Below are 22,401 nucleotides of genomic sequence, written 5' to 3'. Positions count from 1 at the left end.
AGCGAGAAGTTAAAATGTATCAAAAAAAATCAACAGAATGAAATTAAATACTGTTGCGAGAGCCAGACCCAGTTGATATGACGGTCGGTATGTAAATTTTAAACTGATTTTTATTTTCAGTAAATCACATCTTAACATTTTTTCTGAAATGTATCATGAATGACTGTAGGATTAATTACAATTTAAAAGATGAAGAAGTGATGGGCAAATGAGTTTTAGGACTAATGGGAATGATTGCTTATGATGTTTGATATTTCGTGATTGATTACTTTTTCTATGCAATTTCAAGACTTAGAAAAAAATCCTAAATCCGAACCGGACAAACCCGGAATGCATTCATTTTTCTGAGCTAATTTCCTTGAATCTGGTCTGTAACCAGAGTCATGCTTGCTTGGAACTGCTTTTTCGGCCTTTTTTTATGCTGTTGGACTTATGCTGTAGTCCAATGTAGCATCCAACGATGTTTGAGCTGAATAATGAGCTGTGCATTGAGCAAAAAGATGATTAAAGTGTGCTTTTTGTCCGTTGTTCTTAACAACCTTCAGTAGCTCAATGGTAGCAGCATTGAATCGGAAATCATAGAACGTGAGTTCAAATCCTGCACTCAGGCTATGTTGTTGTAGAAATTTTGCTTTCTTCTCTAGAAACCTTAGACGTAATCCTGGAAGACTGGACGTAATAATGACTGAATATTTGACTTCAGGCTGACTACACTCTAGTTTGAGGTCGGATTTTATAGCATCTGATCTAGGTTCAGAGTCTCGCTGGCGTGGTGCCGGATTATCGGCACTTTTTATGCGCTTTTCTAGAATAAGGTTTCGAACATAAGCATCGAATGCTGTAATCTATCTAAGCAGTCGAAGAGATCGTACTTTGGATTTTGGAAATTGACCGACGGAATCCAGCAATAGAGTCAACTTTAAGCGCCATCTGAGGGAGCCATGGATCATAATTGATCTGTAAGGCCAGTGAAGTAAGTAAGTTTATGGACAACTCCCAAAGTAAATTTTCAAATTTTAGCCATTTAGTTCATCACTAATTGAATTCATAATTTTCAATTATTTCATAACAATTTCCTCAATGGAAATATGAGAAGACGAAAAAAAAATTAAATTGCTTTTCATAACTTTTTTTTTTTGACATGCCAGATTTTTTACTGCCTCGTAATTTTACGTAATTCACTACACGAAATTAATTTCTGTTTTTCTTACAGCCTCAGTACAAACAGAAGCAGATAAAAAAGCGCGTGTTCTGTTTTGTCTTACCATTATGGGTGGAAAAAATTTGCGATAAGTTTTTCCCACGGCCGCCACTGTCCAGACCAATTTGTATGAAAAATCATCCAACAAATCTCAATAGTCACGAGAGAAGAAAATACTGAAAAAAAACTTCAAATTTCCATCGAAGAAGAAAAAAAATAAAAATTTTTCATCTTTTTGAGAGAGGAAAAAAAATTCTGTTCAGTCAGTCTTAATTTCGCCAGCATTGTGTTCGCACGACTGTAAATCGTTTGCGCGGTTTAAGCTTATACTTTTTTTAATTATTTTTATTTTTCCTCGTCATTTTCATTTTTTAAAAATAGTAGAAAAAAAAAGTCACAATTAAAAGGAATAGAAGTTTGTTTTAGACACAGTGTGAAATTATAGGAATGGTGACAATAGCAAGCGGCTATTTTAAAAATAAATAAGAAAAACACAGCCTTGGTTATTTTTTTTAGTGAAGTCATTTGACTAATTGTCTCGAATATTTGTGTCACTTCACGCAAATCTTCACGGCATAAGGCACAACAATAAATCATCAATAAAGCGATAACTCTTCATCAAGCCATATCTCATCAAACAAAAATGCCAAACAGCAACAAAAAGATCAAGGTGAGTCACAAAATACATAAAAAAAATTTATTCTCAAGTTCATGCACGCCACGTGGTGCTTGCTCTCCTGTTGCACACACAAAAAAAAATACAAACAATTTCTCCTTCAAATGTGAAAGTTTTAATTGCACTTAAAGGCAAAAAAATGTAGAAAATATGAAAATATAAATGAAAATTCCTTGCTCATTTGTGAAGCCACTTAATTGCACCCTCGAGTCATCATAAATTTTTGCATTCTCATTGTATTGAGGAAAAAGTTTTTTATTTTGATGCTTGATTTGAAAAGGAGCACTTTTGGGGATTCATTTTGTCTTTGGGAGATGATTTAATGCCATTTGTAGGTATTTAAAAATATGTTAAAACTTAATGTTGTCTGAACTTTTATTAAACTACGGCACTTCTTGGCAATCTTGTGTGTCGCGGACCACAGTTTGGACAACACTGTTATAGCTACTTTATAGTAAATTAATGTCCTGTTGTTAAAAATTAAAAAAAAAAAAAAGAGATTTCCATTCTATTGGCATAATATAAACTTTTCCATAATTTATATAGGATTCGAACCGTTGATTGTGACATTTAATTGTTTATCTCACAAAATTTGATTATTTTTCAAGTAATGTTAAGTATCATTTAGTTGGAATTTGTACAATTAACCTTCTGCTTACTTCATTAGCTGGGACGCAAGTAATTCTTAAATTGATTTCATCATTTTGAACAGCTTGGATTAAAAAATCTGCAGGTTATAATTTGATAATCTCTTTATAACGATTTTAATCTTCAGATATGTCTTTTCTGATAGTTTTGCTTAGGATCCAAAGTGACTAAATTGATTTCTTATTAACTTAAAATTTGTTGGCAAGTGTATGGTGCACCCAAAAGGCTCGTGCCCCTAATGATCCCCTGACTATGTCCTTGTGGTGTTTGTTCCACTAAAAAAAATTCTATATTCTGTCTTTAGAACAAACTCAGGCACTTTTATGGCAAGCATTTCTTTCATGCTACTTGATCAACACATATTGAGTATTGTCAATACAGCAACCAAACGGACATGATAATGAGATCCAAAAGGGAACCGCTATTATTGTAATGGCAATATTAGCCAAGACAACATCGTTTGATATAAATTGGTCTATATTCTTGATTTTCATGTAGTTAAAGAGTGCGGAACTGATCAAATGCAGATAAAATGTGATTAATAAGTTCCGCATTCATGATGCAGACCAAATTTCAACAATATCGATTACCTCAAATTCATTAATATTATTTTACGCCCATTTGCACCATTAAGACTACATTTTATTTTAAACTTTCTACAAAATTAAACTACTTTAAAAATTACAATTTAAACTTCCTATTCAAATTATCTCACCAGACAGTACAGTAAAAAGAAAGAAAGAAAAAAATTCCCCAAGTCTAACACCTCAGTATGTGTCTGAGCCACATTTAAATCAACTCAACAGATGCACTTTATCCAATTATTTTGACGTCATCAATACTTTACTTGATCTTCTTCAAAATTTATTATTCTTTTTTTTTAATAATTTTCCAAGTTCACGATGTGTCTGTGTATTACTATTTGATGAATACACGGACTGCAATGTCGAAAAAAGAAATTATTTTTGTAAAAAAAAAAAATTGGTAAACACAAATATGAATTTTATGAGCTCTTAAACAACTTCTTTTCCCTCTGTTTTCATACTCGAAAGAGAAAACTAGTTTAGATGTGGTCACTCGTTACCGACAAAATCGGATTTTCCCCTCAAAGAGTCAGTCGAAAAATTCAGTCAATGGAGACCGTCGGACAAACAGACAGTCGGACAAACATACAGTCAGACAAATAGACAGACGGATAAACAGACAGACGGACAAACAGATAGACGGACAAACAGACGGTCGGACAAACAGACAGACGGACAAACAGACAGTCAGACAAACAGACGGTCGGATTAACAGACAGTCGGACAAACAGACAGTCAGACAAACAGACGGTCGGATTAACAGACAGTCTGAAAAACAGACAGTCGGACAAACAGACAGACGGACAAAAAGACAGATGGACAAACAGACAGTCGGACAAACATACAGACGGACAAGCAGACAGTCGGACAAACAGACAAACAGACGGACAGACAGACAGACGGACAAACAAACGAACAGACGGACAGACAGACAGATGGACAAACAGACAGACGGACAGACAAAACGCGAACAGTAGAGTATTTACCGTTTTGGAAAATGCGCTAAAAATTGAAGGAAGGAATTTATCGAAGTGTGATTTTTGTGTATACACAATCCATATAAATCAATATTTATAAAACGTGAGGTTTTTTTCGTCTTACTTCTTACTATTAATTGAAATAAACAAATTTATATTTAAAATTCGATTGAAGAACTACACTTAGGTGTTGCCATCAATAATACATGAGGTAGATGGAGGTTTATTTTTTTATTCTTGTTTAGGATATGCTTCATGTAAATAATTGAGAAATTAGTTCACACGAGAATAAAACAAGAAAAAAAAAATCAGAGTTCATGAAATTTTAATGGTTTATTATGTCTCAGGTAGTTCTAAAATAATCACGCGTTGGTGTTGCTTAAATCAAAACAGATAAGTTCTTTTTACTGAAATTCAATTTATTAAGACATTAGGGAAGTAGTAGGCATTTTTTAAGACATCACCTAACCCTCTTTCGTGGGGATTGCAAAATTTGAGGAAAATCCTAGCAATTTGATAACGGGGGCGGAAAAGCCAGTAGGGAATTGGTTGACTTCCAGTTAAGAGACGGATTCAGGGGAATTTTGACCCTAAACACCTTCCTTTTTGTAAGAAATTGTTCATTTTGTCAGGATGAAAAAGTGAGTCGAGGTGGCTCGGTGGCGGAATGGTTTTGTTCTTTGGTACATAATTATTGTGATACCGACCAAGCGGTCATGGGTTCGAGACTCGGCCGGAGAAACTTCACCTGTCCTTTTTCGAATCATATTCAGTAGAAACGCAGCTCACAGCCTTCTTTTGTAGGCTACAGGCAATATTTTCGTCATAGGAGTGGTTCTGATCCCACTTTAAACTGTAGGTCTGCTGAGTGCAGTGACTTGGCGCAGCCTCATTTGTTAAACAATTATTAGCAACAAAACGCCCTAGATAAGCCCCTAACCGGCATGGAGACCGCTTTTAGGTACTGTTGTGGACTAGAGTGGACTTTCTGTACTATGAAACCATACTCTTTGCCTATCAACGAGCTCTAGATCTTAATATGAATATATCTAACCCCATTCTCCCCTCACTCCACCCCTGTAAGACATCATAGGAAATATGAACATGAGTGTTTCTCAGGGTCATTCTGTGAAAATAATTTCAAACTTACTAACTTACTTTTTACATTAAAAAAGGAGCTTGTTGATAATAATAAACATATTTTAATGGAATAAGTAATGTGTGGGATTTTGCAGGATTTGTATCATGTTGCTTTTTTTGGAAATATGAATAAATTCAACTGTTTTTTTTTGGGTGGAGATAAAAATGAATGATTATTGGAGATTTTTGAGATTATGAAGTATAAGAGGTTTAATTAGTGTAACCGAATGTACCAATATGCTTTAGAACTAGTCATTATCTGGACGGTAACGTATTTTTGTCTACTCAGAGCAGCTAAATGTTTATTTAGATACTCTTAATTGCTTTGAATCGATAAAGATCCGATTGAACCTTGCCTTTGCCTTCTTCAAGACAATTTTATAACCTAAGATAAGACACCTGTTCATTTCCTACTGGAAAACATCCCGAGTGATACAAATGCATTACCACGGAGCATTTAAAGCTCCGATAAAGCTCTTTATCAACATATTCCTCAGTATTTCTGATTCTAAATTCAATAGACAAAGTCTACTCACATGTTATAAACAATCAGACCCTTTAAACACAGCAGGATTAAACATAACAAGCCCGAATGTTACAGACTTCGATTAGTCGACCACATGTCTAGTTATAAACTTGAAATTCTGTGGAACGTGCCATGAAATGTTTGTGAGATGTCATGTTTATTACTTGACATACACAAGGTCGACTAATCTCAACCTGTTAGACTCAGAAAGGCGTAAAATTCTCCCAAAAAAATCTCATTCAGATTCTATGAAAACAAACTTGAATTAAATTGAGTTAAAGAAACAATTCCTTTTTAATTTACCTAGAATTAATATAAAACAATTGTTTATAATTTCATTGTCAACTCCATCCAACTTAGTCATGTCAAACACTTTTAACTCAAATGCTTGTTACTTCATTTCATCCGATTCCGTTTGATACAAATCTCTTCAAAGTCTTCCTTTTTCATTTTCAATCTAAATGAACAATTTCCTCGTCTTTATAATTTACAATCACAATCCATCGTTCATTTCAGTTGTCTCGTGTTATGAGCGAAACATCAGATTGTATATAGTAGAAATTATTAAAGATTTGTAGAAGTAAAAAGTGAGACTTTTTTTTCTTTCTTTTTCCTTGTTTTATTTTTAGTTTTCACACATAAAATCCCCAATCAGATGTTTAACTTGATACACGACGCACAGACATTGTGGCTGATTTATTTACATGATATAATATAATATAAAAAAAATTAAAAAAGTTGTCGATCTTATTGAACGACTAAAGCGTATTTTTGCGCTTTACTTACTTTACTTCGATGGCCGTACAGATCAATTGTGATCCATGACCTCCCTCAGATGTCGCTTTAAGCTGGATCTATTGCCCATTTATATTTTTGTCTCAGCGATCAGCAATTTGGTTAGTAGATAATCCACAAAGTCAGTAAAATACAAACCAATTTTCAATAAATTCATAAAAGGTTAAAAATTTTAACAATTAACGATTTTTAAAATTCAAATCTTTTAACGGTTGCTTTTAATTCAAATTTATTGAAAGCAACGCTTTAAAATGTTTTTCTTTTCTTCATATTTAATGAAAAATCATTAATTAACGTCCAGTAAGATAGATTTAGCGATTCTAAATCAATTGATATTGGAATAACTCGATGGCATAGATCTAATGCTTCAAGCTAGAGCTTTCTACGATTTCTGGTTGCTGAGATCTAGTCAATCATTCAGTCAGCAGAACAAAATGTATTATTAAGCACTCCTTTTTCCCAAAAATATGCTAAAAAACTAACTCGATTTCACTCTCTCACTATACACAATTCTCGTTTATGTGATTAAAGTCATTTACTTCGTTTGCTGTATGGAAATTTTTGCTTTTACTTTTTTTTTCCTTACTAAATTATAAACTGTATGTCTTGAGTTCATATAGAATGTAAGATAATCTCTTCATTTACTTGTTTTAGCTGAGTTTTTAATGAGAAAATGTGGGTTAATTGCCTTTTTGTCTCGTCTAAAAAAATGAATATTCATTGTTTAAAAAGTCTTACTATGAATAGGTGTGCATAGATTTAAACTTGAGGCATTTAAATTTATACGTTCATTGATCTTAGTGAGGAGTTTGAAAGGAATTTGAAGAGAAAGTTTTAATGTTTTAAGTGAATTTTATGAGATGTTGTTACTTTGATGGATTAAATATTTAATAGATCTGTAGTTTATTATGAAGTGAGTAGTAGGAGCTTACACGTTTTTTTGATGTTTTGGAATATTGTCTCCAAAATTCTGGCGAATTCAAAAATTTTTAAAGCTGGGCTTTTACTTGTGGATAACAATCAATAACCGTGAATACTACGCCGTGGAATTCATCCCTGTTCTGCACGAAACTACCTAAGTCTTTTCTTATGAACTACCGTTGCCTTGTTGCTAAAACCATTTAAGTTCGATGCTGACTTTTGCCTATATTCCTGATGCGATGCTGTTGTCTCTTGATCACTGTACTTAAACGATACTTTTGGTTCTTATCCACTTTCCTTTAGCTAATTTTGCTTTAGTTTTATCCTTTATTGGCCTTTATTCTTAGATTTTAGATCCTTTATGATTTCACAAACTCGAATGAAGTTTTCCAAAAAATTCCTCGTTTTCAGTAAAAAGTTCCCGCCAAAATTCCCGAAGTTCAATCTTGAACCCCCAATTTAAATTTTGAACTTCAGTTACTTTTTGAATCCTGAATATCCGTTGCAATTAATTTGAATTCTCAACAAACTTGTGATTTTGTCTCACATTTTCTCTTGCATTTTTCCCAACCATTTATATTCTCTGTAAATAACAATATTATGTCAAAATTTCAATGAATTCATGCTACTCTAGAGAAATCTGAAACTATTTCCTAGTAAATACCTGAGAAGTTTTCAATAATATTGAAAAATCCATTTACCTTAATAAAAATCAACATAAAGCAGAAACAGCGCGTAATTCCACATTTTCCCTCATTCAAATCATTTTCAATACTTTCCATAGAAATAATGCATGCATTCTGTACGTTTATAAATACGAAATTAATCTTAGAAAAAATATACATATACATATATTTCAAAAAAAAAAAAGTACGTAAGAGCCGAGTTTAATGTTCGCAGAAATTAATTATTTTAACTTTAAATATAAACTTTACATTTTTACGATCCATTCCGCTTCCCGAAATAATTCTCTGACGTTTCATTATTCGAAAACTGTCAAATTATTTGATTCATTAACCTCACTTCCAATTTATCATTTTGAGTGGGATTTTTTAAGGTTTGAGAACAAAAGAAAAATCTCGGTACTTGATGATGAATCCAATTAGATTTGTGGCAGTGATATTTATATATTTTTTATATCTTTTCGTCCACGCATTTCAGCCTAGGCTTTATAGATCAAAAAGACAATATACAAAAGAAAAATCAAATAAAATTTATTCAAACTATAAATATTTTACAGTTACGCAGCAGGAACCTTGATAGTAAACAACCGTGAGATTTCGTTTTTATAGTTCATAGATGTAAGGAAGCTTTACCGTTTCCGAAATCGATCGAACAATTTATAAACAATGGACTTGACCTGCACACCTGGGATGTTTTGTCTTTTTTTTCTCAAATCTGGGATTTTTTTTTCTTTGCTTTTTTATTTAATTTTGATTGAAAATTTGGGGATTTTATTTAGTTTTGGTGGTCATTTAAATAATGGGATTATGCTAAGATTAGGAAGAGATTAGGCCTAGATGACAAGGTTGTCCTTGAATTTTTTATTAGATGTGGCTTCACTCACATTTCTCTTGATAGGTTACAAAAAATTACATAAAAAACGGAGGAAGCTGCACAAAATGACCCAATTTATTGTTTTTCGTGCTTTAACAATTAAACTTTCCAGGAATTCTAATTAGCACACATCCAAATATTGCCGCCACGGTGCAAGACGATGCAATACTTGCATCCAAAAGACAAGCAATCGGCGTATATAGTCGTCATTGGTAATTGGCTGATAACGAACAAATTTGATGATTGCCTGGCTTTTTTCTGAACAGCACAACATGCTCACTAGGACACCACGATATTAAAGGATTGTTTGGAAATTACGTAACGCGTAAGACACCCTCAGAGGATTACAATTTGATCACGGAGTACATTTAATGATCCATGATTTCAATTCAAATCGTTACATAATTCCCGAAAGTTATTTAAATTTAAAACGCGAAGCTGCTAAGAAGCCCCGTCTCAGTAGGTGAAGACATACACTTGGATATGTGCCGATCGAGAATTACTCAAGTTCCTTACAAAACTCGATGTCGACTCCAATTTTGTATGGAATAGTCATTCCAAGTCTACTCGGTTCCATATTAAATTTGAGTCGACTTCGAGATCTGGTTCTTTAGCTGTCGAAGTGACTGGAGGCCAGAGTTACTCTTAAATATTGCCAGATTTAAATCGTATATGCCATGTTCTCGAAAAGTACCTTTAATGCACAAAATGTTCTCCTCAAAAAATCATTCTCCCAAATTTAATCCATATATGTAAAGATTCAGTAGTTCTTTGGGATGTAATCTGAACAAAACAGTTTATCTACACAGCACTAAAAATAAACCTCAATATTTCCATCACGATACTTCATTTGATTACTTGTCCGTGTCTTTAGATCTTTATATCAAAAAATGATGATCTGGAAAACTCAAATGTCGCTTTACATCATATCCGCAAGTCAAAAAAACATCACAAGAAAAATTTTCGAGTCGTTTACATCTCCAATGGAAACAAGTAAATCGACTCTAATGTCAATAATCTCCCCAAAAAAAAGATCAATCAGTAAATCATAAAAAAACATCTCAAATGACCGGTAAATCCATAAAAATTATGATTTATTCACTAAAATATCTCAAAGACAAGCAAACAAAAAATCCTTTTGTGCTATAAAATACAGCATTAATAGACATTCAACGACGCTCTGACGACTACAGTAGTAATTTTAATATTTTTTAATGATTATGACTTCAATGCGGTAATCCTTACTATTAATATAGTCGTTAATTTTTAGTACACTTTTAACTTTGTGCGGCTTACGTTATGGCTGAATGAACATTTATATATTGTTGTAGTCGTTGCTAGTTGGAAGAAAAAATAAATAAAATATTGAAGGATGAAAATGGCTCATTTAAATGTCGATAAAGTTCATAAAAAATTGAAATTTTTCGTTTCCTTTTTAAATTAGTTCTTTATGGTCGACATTATTTTTTGGAGGGGTATTAAAAGATGGACTTAAATGTTCTTTTGATGGTTGGAGTTGTTAGGGAATGATGTGAATTTTGTAGCTTGGAAGATTACTTTTATTTCGATGAATTTTGTAGTTTTTGATCTGATTTTACACTTTAAGACCTAAGCATAATTCGTTAGTTTGTAAATAGCCCAAATATACAGCACATATCGGTTAATCGATTTAAAATCTGATATCAGACTAGTATGACTCAGGTATGATGACAAATTCAAACCAAATCCTTTACCACGACAAGGTCTAGCTGGCCTGCAATCAGATTTTTGATCAATTTATCGATTTGTACTATTTTTGTTGCCATGGCGATTTGTATCATTGGAACTTAAGCTTCATATTGCCTGATATGGCTAGTAGCTCGAATGTAGATGTCTGGGGCTTTACTGTATCATTAAACGCTTCTTTAATTCTCTTAGCTGTCATCTAAAGCTAGTTCTATCGCAGGCTGTCCTCTGCCACATACCAGTACCAAATATATCTCTTTTAACATCCACTTTCCAATGGTTCTTTGGATTCTCTCGTATTCTTATGCAACCTAAACTGTATCATTACTTTTTAAGTATATCTTTGGAAAGCACACAGTGCATAAAAAGTGAGGAATCTTGCACTAAGCCAGTGTAACTCTAGTCAAATTCATGATTCTGTGGTATCAGCCTCAGACCAGACCAACGCCGATCCAAACCTGATTTTTCAACATTTCTATGTCACATCTCCTCTTAGATCTCTAAACTTCCTCAAAAATACCACACCTCATTTTCAAAACACTCCCCATTTTAGTGTTATTTTAAGTGTGGGTATCCATAGATTATTGTTTTTTAATACACGGTATTCATAATTTTTTTTAATGGATGTCAGTGGCACGGGTGTTAAAATTTGAGTGATTTTTAATGTGTTTTATATTCATATTTCATTTTTACAGTAAATTCCATTCCATATGACCTTAATCAACTTTCATTTTCATTTTTATATTTAATTAAATTTGACAGAGTTTTCAATTTTAATTACAAATTTCTGTAGAAATGGAAAAATTATTTAATTACGAAAAGGATGTATTAATAACCAAGATGAAAAAGAGAGGGATTGTTTACACACGAATTGCTGCTGTTTTTTTTATAAGGAAATGTAAAAATGTGAATGCACGTGTACTTGTTTATTAAATTACGGCTTGAAACATTTTTTAACTGCTGTTCCGTCTACCGCAAAACCTCTTTTTACCTCAAATGCTCATTTCTTTTAAATAAATCATTTAATTTTGCGTAGCATTTGATGATTTTTTTGTGCTACAATTATTTCAGTAGCTTTTTAATGATGTTGACTATGCGCAAATTTATTGCAATTTTTTTATTCTGTGTAGGTTGCAGAATGTCAAAAGTAACTAAATATTTTCAGTTTTAATGATGTTTCTGTCAGTTTTGTTTCTAGATTTAAATTTGAAATCCTTTTGCAAAAATTAAATTTATGCATCTATAAATGCCAACAAGGTCTAGATACTATCTTAAATCTCTTTCGGAGGACATTTATTACTATATTTGAAAATATGGACTAAGAATCGAAGATAACATTGTCTAAATGCAATAATGAAGTAGTGAACCTTAGCAACACTAATGAAAAAGGCTCAGTCAGGGCACATTTAAGGTTTGAAAGCCATAGTACCTCCAATCTAAAGTGACTGTCACTTGGTAGTAATAAAATCAATCATGACGGAACCACGATGGAGTCATGGTACAGAATTTTCTATTTATGTCTTTCGGCGAACAAGGCTCATAATTTTGAGCATTTTCTGAGTGGCATAGCATAGAGGCTAGGAGATGTTATGTCATCCTCTAGCACCTAGCGGACTTTATGAGGCTCCTTAGTAGCATTGCAAATTCGTCATTCTGATTTTTAGTTGTTTTTTATCGTCATGGTGATTTTCGCTCATTTTAATTGTTTAAAATGAGATTTGCTTCATCTCAAAAGGTGTACGGGATTTAAATAGCCAGAAATCTGAAATTGGTCCAACGTAGCTCTAGTTTCAGTTCAGATGAAAGGCCTAAGTCAAGTATTTTTGACCATTTAATACACCATGTGCTTTCCAGGTATTGTTCGGATTACTACCATTTCCTTTAAATCAGCTCTCGAAGTAGGAGAGACTCGGATTTTACATGGAGAAATCAGTTCAATTTCACATAAAATTCAAATCAACTTCAAGCTCTGTTTTTTTTTTTCAAGTTCTTCAACTTATTCTTTAAAAAAAATCGAGACAAATTTTATAAAGTCATGCATACATAAAATTTGTCGTAAGCTTCTTTTCATGAGAAATGATATCAATAATAGCAATTTTATGTGGGTTGTGTATCGAAACTGATTCCTTTTCGTACTGCTCTTTTAAATGCTATTTCAACTGTATTTTAGAATCTTCATTTGAATGATTTTGATGCCACAAAAGGGATCTTTTTGAGAAGGAACGATGCACCTTAGTTACAATACTTACTTACTTGCTTACTGGAGCCATGCTCCGACTTGGAACTTAGGTTATTACAAAAGGTCTCCCATCTGACTCTATTGCTGGGCCACATCACAAAGCTTATACTGTTCTGTTTTGACCTTAGTTACAATATTTGACATCAATTATTTTTGGGGATTTTGACTTGAAATTCCTGAACAGAGCAAGTTGGTTAATAAATTAAAAATTCCACTCCTGTCAGCGTGAATCTGATTTGGTGATTTTGAAAGAATTTCAATCGAATGCGTCATCAAGTCATAGTCACGCCGGTCAGGTACTGGATTTGGATCGATCAATCTAATCGTACTTTTTGGGCTTCTTCATTAAAAAAGTTGGAATTTCTTGATTGTCTTCTATTTATTTGCACATAATCCAGTAATGGACAATCTGTGTGCTGCGGTACACCTTGGAATGTAGCCTCAACTGAAACCGCACACAAAATACGGTTCATGGCATTTTCAAACAATTTTGACAGCATATTCTAGTGCCACAGCACTCAGGTTGCCCACCACAGCCATAACCCATTTCACATGCCCATTTGGCTTTTCCGAACCTTCATGCAAACAATGTAAAATCCTTCAAACACTTTCGAACACCCACAAAGCAAACAAAACTCTCTTTAAAATCCATCTGATGGCGAACAAATCCTTAACAATAAATTTATATCCACCTCGAGCATCTAAGCAAATCTAAGGGATTTACCTGCACATTAATTTCTGTAGCTTGAGAATCTCTAGATAAATTAAGTAAATACAGTTAAACATGCAGGTAGATAAGGTAGGAAAAAGAATTCTTGACCCAGAAAATCTGTTACAAGTCTGTTTCTTCAAGCATCAGTAAACAGCAACAATAATTTTGTAATTTTCTATTATTTACAATAAACCAGTATAATTTAATTCTCAATGATGATGAAGATAAATAACAGTCATGCTACACAAAGCATCCTGATTGGATATAACTTCTGATTGAAAATGAAAACATCTTCCATTGTTCATCAACGTCAAGTAAGATTTTCGAGAATAAATTATGGCAATGTTGTTTGAATAAAATTAAAATACTTAACCATAATTTAACATTTTATTAATATTTCATCTGTAAAATGTCAGAAAAGTTGTTGACAGTCTGCTATTGATGATCTTTTGCTATTGAATATTTTAAGGAGGAGCAAAATTTGTTTGTTGATGTTGTTCAGGATTGTTCAAGTTTTTTTGACAAGATTGAATTTTTTATTAAGTTCAAATTTGAAACTTATTGCGTTTTGAGGATTTATGAATTATTGAGGGATTTGAATGTCGTTTCTGTATTTTAGGGTGCTATTTTGGCTTTATCGCTGTTCGGGTGCCGATTTGTTAAAGTTTAGAGTAGTGGTTCTCAAATTTTACGGCCGACGACACAGCTGACCTAACTGGCAAATAGCATGCATTCATTTTATCATTACGGAACCTAAAAGCAGTCTCTTTACATGTTAAGGCTGTTGCTAATTTACAGCAAGTAACGAACTCATCAAACATGGCTCTATCCCTGGCTTCCGTCTCCCTACAACATGTTATGTCCAACGGACAAGTTCGTCTGCAAGTGTAATAGTCATCCATGACACAGATCTTTATAGTGCTACAGAGTAAAATTGATAAAATTACCATTTTAGGTAAAATGTCCTTAATTGTTGGATCAGACTGAAAAAGAACAATTCAGAATTAAGGATCCCAAGTTGAACTCGAACCCATGTCCTACAATTTCCGGTTGTTTGCTCCTACCACTGAGCTATCAGAATGCTATTCGATCCCCCTTGCTACTATTCTATATAATGCACCGATGAAAGTTCAATTCAGGAATCTAATTCCTGTAAATTTAGTATGTCGTCAAGCTTTTTTCGACACACTTGATATAGTGTTTTTGGATTTTTTCCTAAAAAGAAGGGAGTTCTGACATCCAAGACCCTTATCCCCCCGCAAATACGCCCTTGTTCACCTCAATACAACTTCAAAGCTTAAAACAATCCCAAAATACTTTTATTTGCAATAACAAATTTTAACGTCGGACAATGCATAATAACGTCTGACACTTAAATCTCAAAATGATCCAGACTGCTTCAATCGTCTTCTTCAAAAGTCACAAGACTGAAACAAACAGCGCCAAAAAATTAATCATTTGATCATCAAAAAGTTGTTTTTTTATGACTCAAAATAATAATTTTAAATACCGCCGGTATTTCATCATCTTTACTTTAATCCTTCATATCATCTGTCTTCATTCAAGCAAAATTTGTCTTAATTTATTAGCATTTAAATGTCCAATATAATTAGAAGCAGAATATCCAAGAGTGAAGATGAAAAATGGCATTTTTTGTGGCATTTCCACAAATTTTTTAATAAAATTTTTGCATGAGCAAGAGGGTAAAAAAGTATAATTTAATTGTGTGCATCATGGCAACGTGAAGCAACAGCAAATTTTGTAATTTTTCATCTTTTATTTTGTTCCTTATTTTCAATTTTTCTTCTCTTTTTTTCCTCATTTAGAAACATAAGCGCAAGAATCATTGTGATAAGAATAATGACAGTACAGGCAATTTAGCAGATTTATCAAGCAATGAAGACGATATTAATATAATGAATGATGATTTTGAGAAGCTACAAGTGGATAAACCGTATCAAGTTAAATATTCCGAGATTTATGGGAGGTTTGGCTGTTTTTTTAATTTTTTTCTTTCCTTTATGTTTTTCATTTCTCTTTTGAGTGCTTCATGCTTATCTACTCATTCTCTTTAAAATAAATTTCAACTTTTTTTTCTTTTCTTAAAGATGAGAAAATGAGAATGTAAATTTGAGAGGAAAAACTTGAAACTTTTGTTTTTCTTCTTTTTCTTTTTGCCCAGTCAGAATGTTTCTGAGAGATTTGTGAGAAGCTGGAGTCAATAAATGCGCACATTAGCAATTATTGCAAAGTTATTACTAATTACTTGAGCAGTTTAATGTTTAGTTCAAAAGACAGCAAAATGCATTTAAATAGCGTCATAGTCTAGACCTGAGGTGGGTTTATGAGACTCCTTGAGGATATCGCCTGTTCTATCATCTTCCACGGGTGATGAATCAGGGTAATCTACCTCTAAGCCTACCAATCTATTTTTCACGATTTTGCCATACTACTATTTGAATTCAAATAACACCCTCACACTGACAGGTTACATTTTACCAACTAGATTCTTTGTGCTTATGTAGCTTCCAGTAAGTAGAGTATCCTACTTACGTGGGACAAAATTAAGGTAGAGCATCCTAAATTCACTATTCGTGATTTTAATGTGTCTTCGTGGGTTGGTCAATGTAGGATAAGCCGTGTGAAATGGGTTAGATAAACTCTGATTAAACAGTGAAGGTTACCCCAACTGTGGAAGACTAATCACGGGTCCAAGGTCTAGGAACCAACTGTATCCTTACTCTTTCAATACAGTTACTAGACATTAACTCATTTAACATTTAGTTAATGATTAGTTCAAGGAATTATACAAGTTTATGCAGTTCAATATGTGTATCGTTCAAATTTGAATGAGATTCGAACCAATGATTTCAAAACCAAAATCTCTTGGGTGGCATTCCAATAATAACCCATCAATATCTCTAACCATTATGCCAATAAGCACTTTCAACTTACATTCCAACAACCCACAAATAATACTACTTTAACACCTCACTAATCTCTCAACTGGGTTTAAAAATTCCGCAAAGTTTTTCCCTCTCATAAACTACAAAAACAACAAAAAATCTTCATGACTATTTAAATTACAAAAACAAAATAAATAAGAATATGAAAAAGAGAAAAGAAATGAAAAAAAGTCTACATATATCAATAGCATCATCTTATCGATGACGATGATGATCGTCTCAAGTGGCATACTCACTTAATTATGTATTTTTAGATATTTAGTGGCATCAAGAGATTTAAAGAAAGGAGAGATTTTAATTGAAACTGATGCTTTAGTTATTGGTCCATGTGCTGAAAGTTTACCATTATGTTTAGGTTGTTATGTCGACCTTGTTAATGTGCCAAGAAAATACTAGTGAGTATAAATTATTATAAACCTTGAATTTATCACGACTGTTGTGGATTTACCCGAAAATAATGTAATTAAATGTGACAAATGGCAGTAAATCAATTAATTCTCTTTTTAATTCACAGTTGTCCAGATTGCGGATGGATTTTATGTCAAAAAAATTGTCCGGGTTATCATACACCACATGGACATAGCGAGTGGGAGTGTAAATCATTTAAAGAGCACAATTTGGCATCATTTCTATTAAAATGTGATGAAAAAGACATTAGATTTATATTTGAGGCAATTTTAAGCTTAAGATGTTTATTAATGAGACAAATCGATCATGATAAATGGATTAAAATTAGTGAAATGGAATCGCATAATAAAATTCGTCGTAATATACCAACATTATGGGATCGTAATCAGGAATTGATTGTTGATCGTATTAGATATCAATGGGGATATAAAGAATTTACTGAAGATGAAATTCATACAATTTGTGGAATATTAGAAGTAAATAGCTTTGAAGTTGGTACAAATGGATGTCGTGCTCGTGCATTGTTCCCGGAAGCCTATCTTATATGTCACAATTGTCAACCGAATACAACACATACTGATGATACGCTAACTCATAAATTACATCTACGTACGACAGTACCACTTAAGAAAGGATCCACAATCACTTTATCGTACTCATATACACTTCAAGTTAGTATTAATTAATTCTATTTGTGAATGGATAAATGGATATGATGGATAAATGGATTTGAAACATTTTTTTATTTGTTTGATGGAGGGAAATTGATGATTGAATTACTTTGGATGTTTGAACTTAAATCGAGTTTTTTTCATTAATTTTAAATCCATCGACATTAAAAGTCAGTGTTGTTGTGCTTGATAAATGATGGGGAATCAGTATTGGATATACTAGCTTGTGCCAAGACTGCGGTAGTTTGGACAACACTGCTGCAGCATGGACTAGACTGCTGCAGTTTGGATAATTCAGCTACAACTTGAATCACACTGTTGTAGTTTGGACAACACAGCTGCAGCTTCACAAAACAGTTACACCTTGAATTACACTGCTGCAGCTTGAACTGCAGTTTGGATAATAGTGCTGAAGTGAATTGTATTTAGCATCTAGTATTCAAGGACCTTAACCTGATTAATATGGAATCCAACAGAAAATGTAGAATTATGAATGATAGGACTCGAACCCACGTCCAAATGTTAAACAATTTCTGGGCACATGCTTCTGTCACTGAGCTAACGGTGGCTATTAGATTGTACGGCAAAATGGCATAGGGAATATTCGGAAATTACGTAGTGCTAAGCGTTTTCAGACCCACTACCTCTCCTACTGTAGTAAGTGACAAAATAATGAACAAAAATTTGTATTCCTTAACCAAATTATAGTCTCCTTCCCTGTCCTATTCCTCTAAGCCTTCCGTAACTTCTGAACGTTCTTTATATCATTTTGTCATATAATCTAATATCCATCGATAGCTCATTGGCAGGATGATGTCATCAGCAATTGTTTGAAGTTTGGACATGGGTTCGAATCCCATTTTGGAACCAACTATTCAGAATTCCACTTTTTCTGTTGGATATCACTTGCTACACAACATTAAGAATCGAAATTGCACTTCCTTCATATGGATATGTCCACTCCACATCATTCTTATCTCGTTATGAGAATAACGTAATAAGTGAACGGTCCCATTTGCATTTTATGCATTCTTATTTGCAACAGCACATCCATTGACAAGTCATTTATAGCTGACTATATTATTTAAATAATAAATTGACATATCAAGCTCATTCGACATTATCCAGGCACAAATTCAAATACAACAACACTGAATCTAACCCAATTTTACCCAATTCACCTTAAATCTTTTTAATCCACCCAATTCCTCTCTCTCTCTCATCCATACAGGGAACATTAAAACGTAGAGATCATTTACATGAAAGCAAGTTCTTTTGGTGTACATGCAATCGATGCAAAGATCCAACGGAATTGGGAACACATGCAAGCACTCTACTATGTCCGAAATGCACTAATGGATTTATTCTGTCAACAGATTCATTAAATCAGGATGCAGATTGGAAGTAAGTAATAAAAAAATAGTATATTCTCATCTCGTGTTCCCATGTTTATGTGACGTAATGTAAAATTCCAATTTAAAAATCTATGCAGATGTAAAAAATGTTGTTATGCTGTAAGCGGAAAGTCAATTTTAATTTTATTGGATCGACTGTTTGATGAGCTTGAAGTCCTTGATCCAAATAGCATAAAAGACTATGAAGAATATTTAAAACGCTATGCAAATGTCCTGCATCAAAATCATTATCTCATGCTATCGGCGAAGCATTCACTATGTCAATTAATTGGACGCTCTGATGGTTTTCTCATTAATGAACTTAATTTGAGTCAATTGCAACGTAAGGAACAATATTGTCGTGATTTACTTGCTGTTGTTGATGTTTTTGAACCTGGTATGAGTCGATTGCGTGGAATAATTTGTTACGAGATGCATGCAGCGATGATGATGATAATTACAAGAGAATTTGAGAATAGGACAATTAATAGTAATCAATTGAGGAGTCGATTGAAGGAGGTAAGAAGCAATTTAAGTTGATTTTATTTATTGAGGTATTGGTGAGTCATGGAATGGAGGTTCGAATGGTTTTTGCGACTTGACCAGACTAGACCTCGACTAGACCTCGACTAGATCTCGACTAGATCTCGACTAGACCTCGACTAGATCTCGAATAGATCTCGACTAGACCTCGACTAGACTCGACTAGACCTCGACTAGACCTCGACTAGACCTCGACTAGACCTCGACTAGACCTCGACTAGACCTCGACTAGACCTCGACTAGACCTCGACTAGACCTCGACTAGACCTCGACTAGACCTCGACTAGACCTCGACTAGACCTCGACTAGACCTCGACTAGACCTCGACTAGACCTCGACTAGACCTCGACTAGACCTCGACTAGACCTCGACTAGACCTCGACTAGACCTCGACTAGACCTCGACTAGACCTCGACTAGACCTCGACTAGACCTCGACTAGACTCGGCATATGAGTTGGTATGTAGCAAATCAAAACTCGAACCTCAACAGAATATCTCAATAATACTCAAATATCCAATATTAATCCCCAACAAATCAATCATCATCACTTAACATTCTCATTATTTTATTTCCATTTCACAGATTGTCAAATTACTCCACGAATCAAATGACATTTTAAAGATTGAACCGATTGGCTCACCAGAATATTCCATGTCATTAGCCGCACAAGATGCTTTAAAAAAGATGGGAAATATTTAAATGACATAATATGTATGATGACGATGATAACTTTATAGCTTGTTCCTCCCATCTCCGCATTCATTTTCATTCTCACCGTCACCACCAGCAATAATTACATGGATGCTGAAAAAAGGAAGAGGAGTGGGGGGAGAGATGAGATGAGAGAAGAGAAAGTCACGCTGTGTTTGATGACATACAATTAAAAATACGATAAAAGATTATACAAGAAATAAAATAAGATGTTATTTTTCGCCTGAAGAAAGACTTTTTTTTCTTTTTTAATGATTTTTATACGATTTTTTAAAAGGAATTTTCATTTTTTTTTTTTGAATCATCTTAATTGATGTCAAGTGGGTTAAGTTTGATTGATTTATGATATTTTATTCATATTTTTACAAAATATATAACATATTATCATTATTTATGAAGTGGAGCTAATATTCTAGATCTTCAACCTCAAATGAAATACTGAGGGATTATTAAGTCCTTGTGTCATCGAGGGACTAAAGCGCATTTATGCCAGCAAGTCAGCAAGCCAGCAAGCCAGAAAATCGGCAAGTCAGCAATTCACCAAGCCAGAAAGCCAGCAATTCAGCAAGGCAGCAAGCCAAAAAGCCAGAAATTCAGTAAGTCAGCAAGCCAGAAAGCTAGAAACTATGCAAGTCAGCAATTCAGCAAGCCAGAAAGAAATCAGCAAGTCTGAAAGCCAACAAGTTAATAAGCCAGAAAGCCAGAATTCAGCAAGCCAGCAAGTTAGAAAGCCAAAAGTCAGCAAGCCAGAAAGCCAGCAAGTCAGCTAGTCAATGAGCCAGAAAGCCAGCAATTCAGCAAAGCAAGCCAGCAAACCAGCAATTCAGCAATCTAGAAAGCCAGAAATTCAGCAATTCAGCAAGCCATAAAGTCAGGGAATCAGCAAGCCAGCCAGCCAAATATAAGCGAACCAGCATGCCACCCAGCCAACCAACCCCCAACAGTTCATCCAAAATTGCGCTTAAAAGAGACATAAAGTCTTCATTCAACAGATGATTTAAATTCGTGTTGAGATTTACTCTCCCACAAAAAAAAAGTCATAACTTAAGTTGCTGAATGTATGTTTATACAATTAAGTAAATGGCACTGCATGTTTAACAGCTTTTTTTCATTGTCTTACATTTATTATAATTAAAATGATATTCATAAACATTCACATATTGTTTGTAGTCATAAATTATTATAATGAAAATTCAAATGCTCTGCTTTGCTCATTATCTGAGTACTTTGGATTAAAAATAAAGTCTCTCTTTTTTTGGGAGGATTTTATGGGAAAGTGTGCATTAATGTGCCTTGTTTTGGTGAGGAGATTACTTTAATTTCAGTGACAAATGACAGATAATTTTTAATGGATGGTGACTGAGCATAGTGAACAATCTGCGATATCGAGCCATACTTACTTCGCTAGCCGTTAAGATCAATTTTGATTCATAGCCTAGCTGTAATATTGCAGTTGTAATGCCGAAGCTCAATCATATATGCTGACAATGCTCCCGGTGTTGAAAACGTTTTCCAATCCATACTCTCGAGAGCTTACTTACCTTAAATACAAGATGATCTTACTTTTGAGCTTTGCTCTTGCTCTGCTATTGAAAGCACACTCATTGCCTGCTAGGAATTAGTTCTCTAAGCTTGTGATTAAGGATGGCGAATTGCAAGATCAACGCACCCTAATCAACATAAAAACCAGAGTTTTGTTTGACTACGTCTCAGTATGAGGCTTAGATTTATGGCTTTCTCCGCGAGAAGGAGTTAAGCTATAAGTGGCAAGAGTCATATGCTTTATGTGTTCAGCAATTTTAGAAAGTCGGTATTGAGCCATATATAGGTAAATCTGCTAATGCAAGAGTAACGCTTCTATAGTCGAGTGGTCACGCAACAGACTGGAAATCTGTCACACACACTTGTGAATACGTGGGTTCAATTCCTACTAGAGACTGATTTCTTAATCATTGTATAGAATGCTGTCGATATGACACAATGCTTATGACATTACACTTAGGTA

At 33.8% G+C, this 22,401-nt stretch overlaps 1 protein-coding gene across 1 annotated transcript; it reads left to right on the top strand.

Annotated features, from left to right (window-relative positions):
• Positions 1-1,480: 1,480 nt before the first annotated feature.
• LOC139091911 (SET domain-containing protein SmydA-8-like) lies at positions 1,481-20,628 on the top strand. Its single transcript, XM_070642159.1, has 7 exons — positions 1,481-1,871; positions 15,528-15,688; positions 16,922-17,062; positions 17,182-17,746; positions 18,978-19,150; positions 19,239-19,659; positions 20,268-20,628. Exons 1-7 carry the CDS (start codon positions 1,845-1,847, stop codon positions 20,382-20,384), a joined length of 1,605 nt encoding a protein of 534 aa, XP_070498260.1. The 5' UTR covers positions 1,481-1,844; the 3' UTR covers positions 20,385-20,628.
• Positions 20,629-22,401: the final 1,773 nt, after the last annotated feature.

Source organism: Chironomus tepperi, unplaced genomic scaffold (assembly GCF_022539635.2).
Source record: "Chironomus tepperi strain 1889 unplaced genomic scaffold, CSIRO-AGI_Ctep_v1 contig_262, whole genome shotgun sequence".
Lineage (NCBI taxonomy): Eukaryota > Metazoa > Arthropoda > Insecta > Diptera > Chironomidae > Chironomus > Chironomus tepperi.
Note: the sequence above shows the minus strand (reverse complement) of the source record. Positions and strands in the feature narration are given on the sequence as shown.

Bases quoted from the DNA above. Each gene is read 5' to 3' on its own strand.
- LOC139091911 (XM_070642159.1), top strand. From the start codon at position 1,845: ATGCCAAACAGCAACAAAAAGATCAAG. The intron at 15,689-16,921 runs GTTTGGCTGTTT...ATGTATTTTTAG, and splicing joins TATTCCGAGATTTATGGGAG to ATATTTAGTGGCATCAAGAG. The intron at 19,660-20,267 runs GTAAGAAGCAAT...TCCATTTCACAG, and splicing joins TGAGGAGTCGATTGAAGGAG to ATTGTCAAATTACTCCACGA.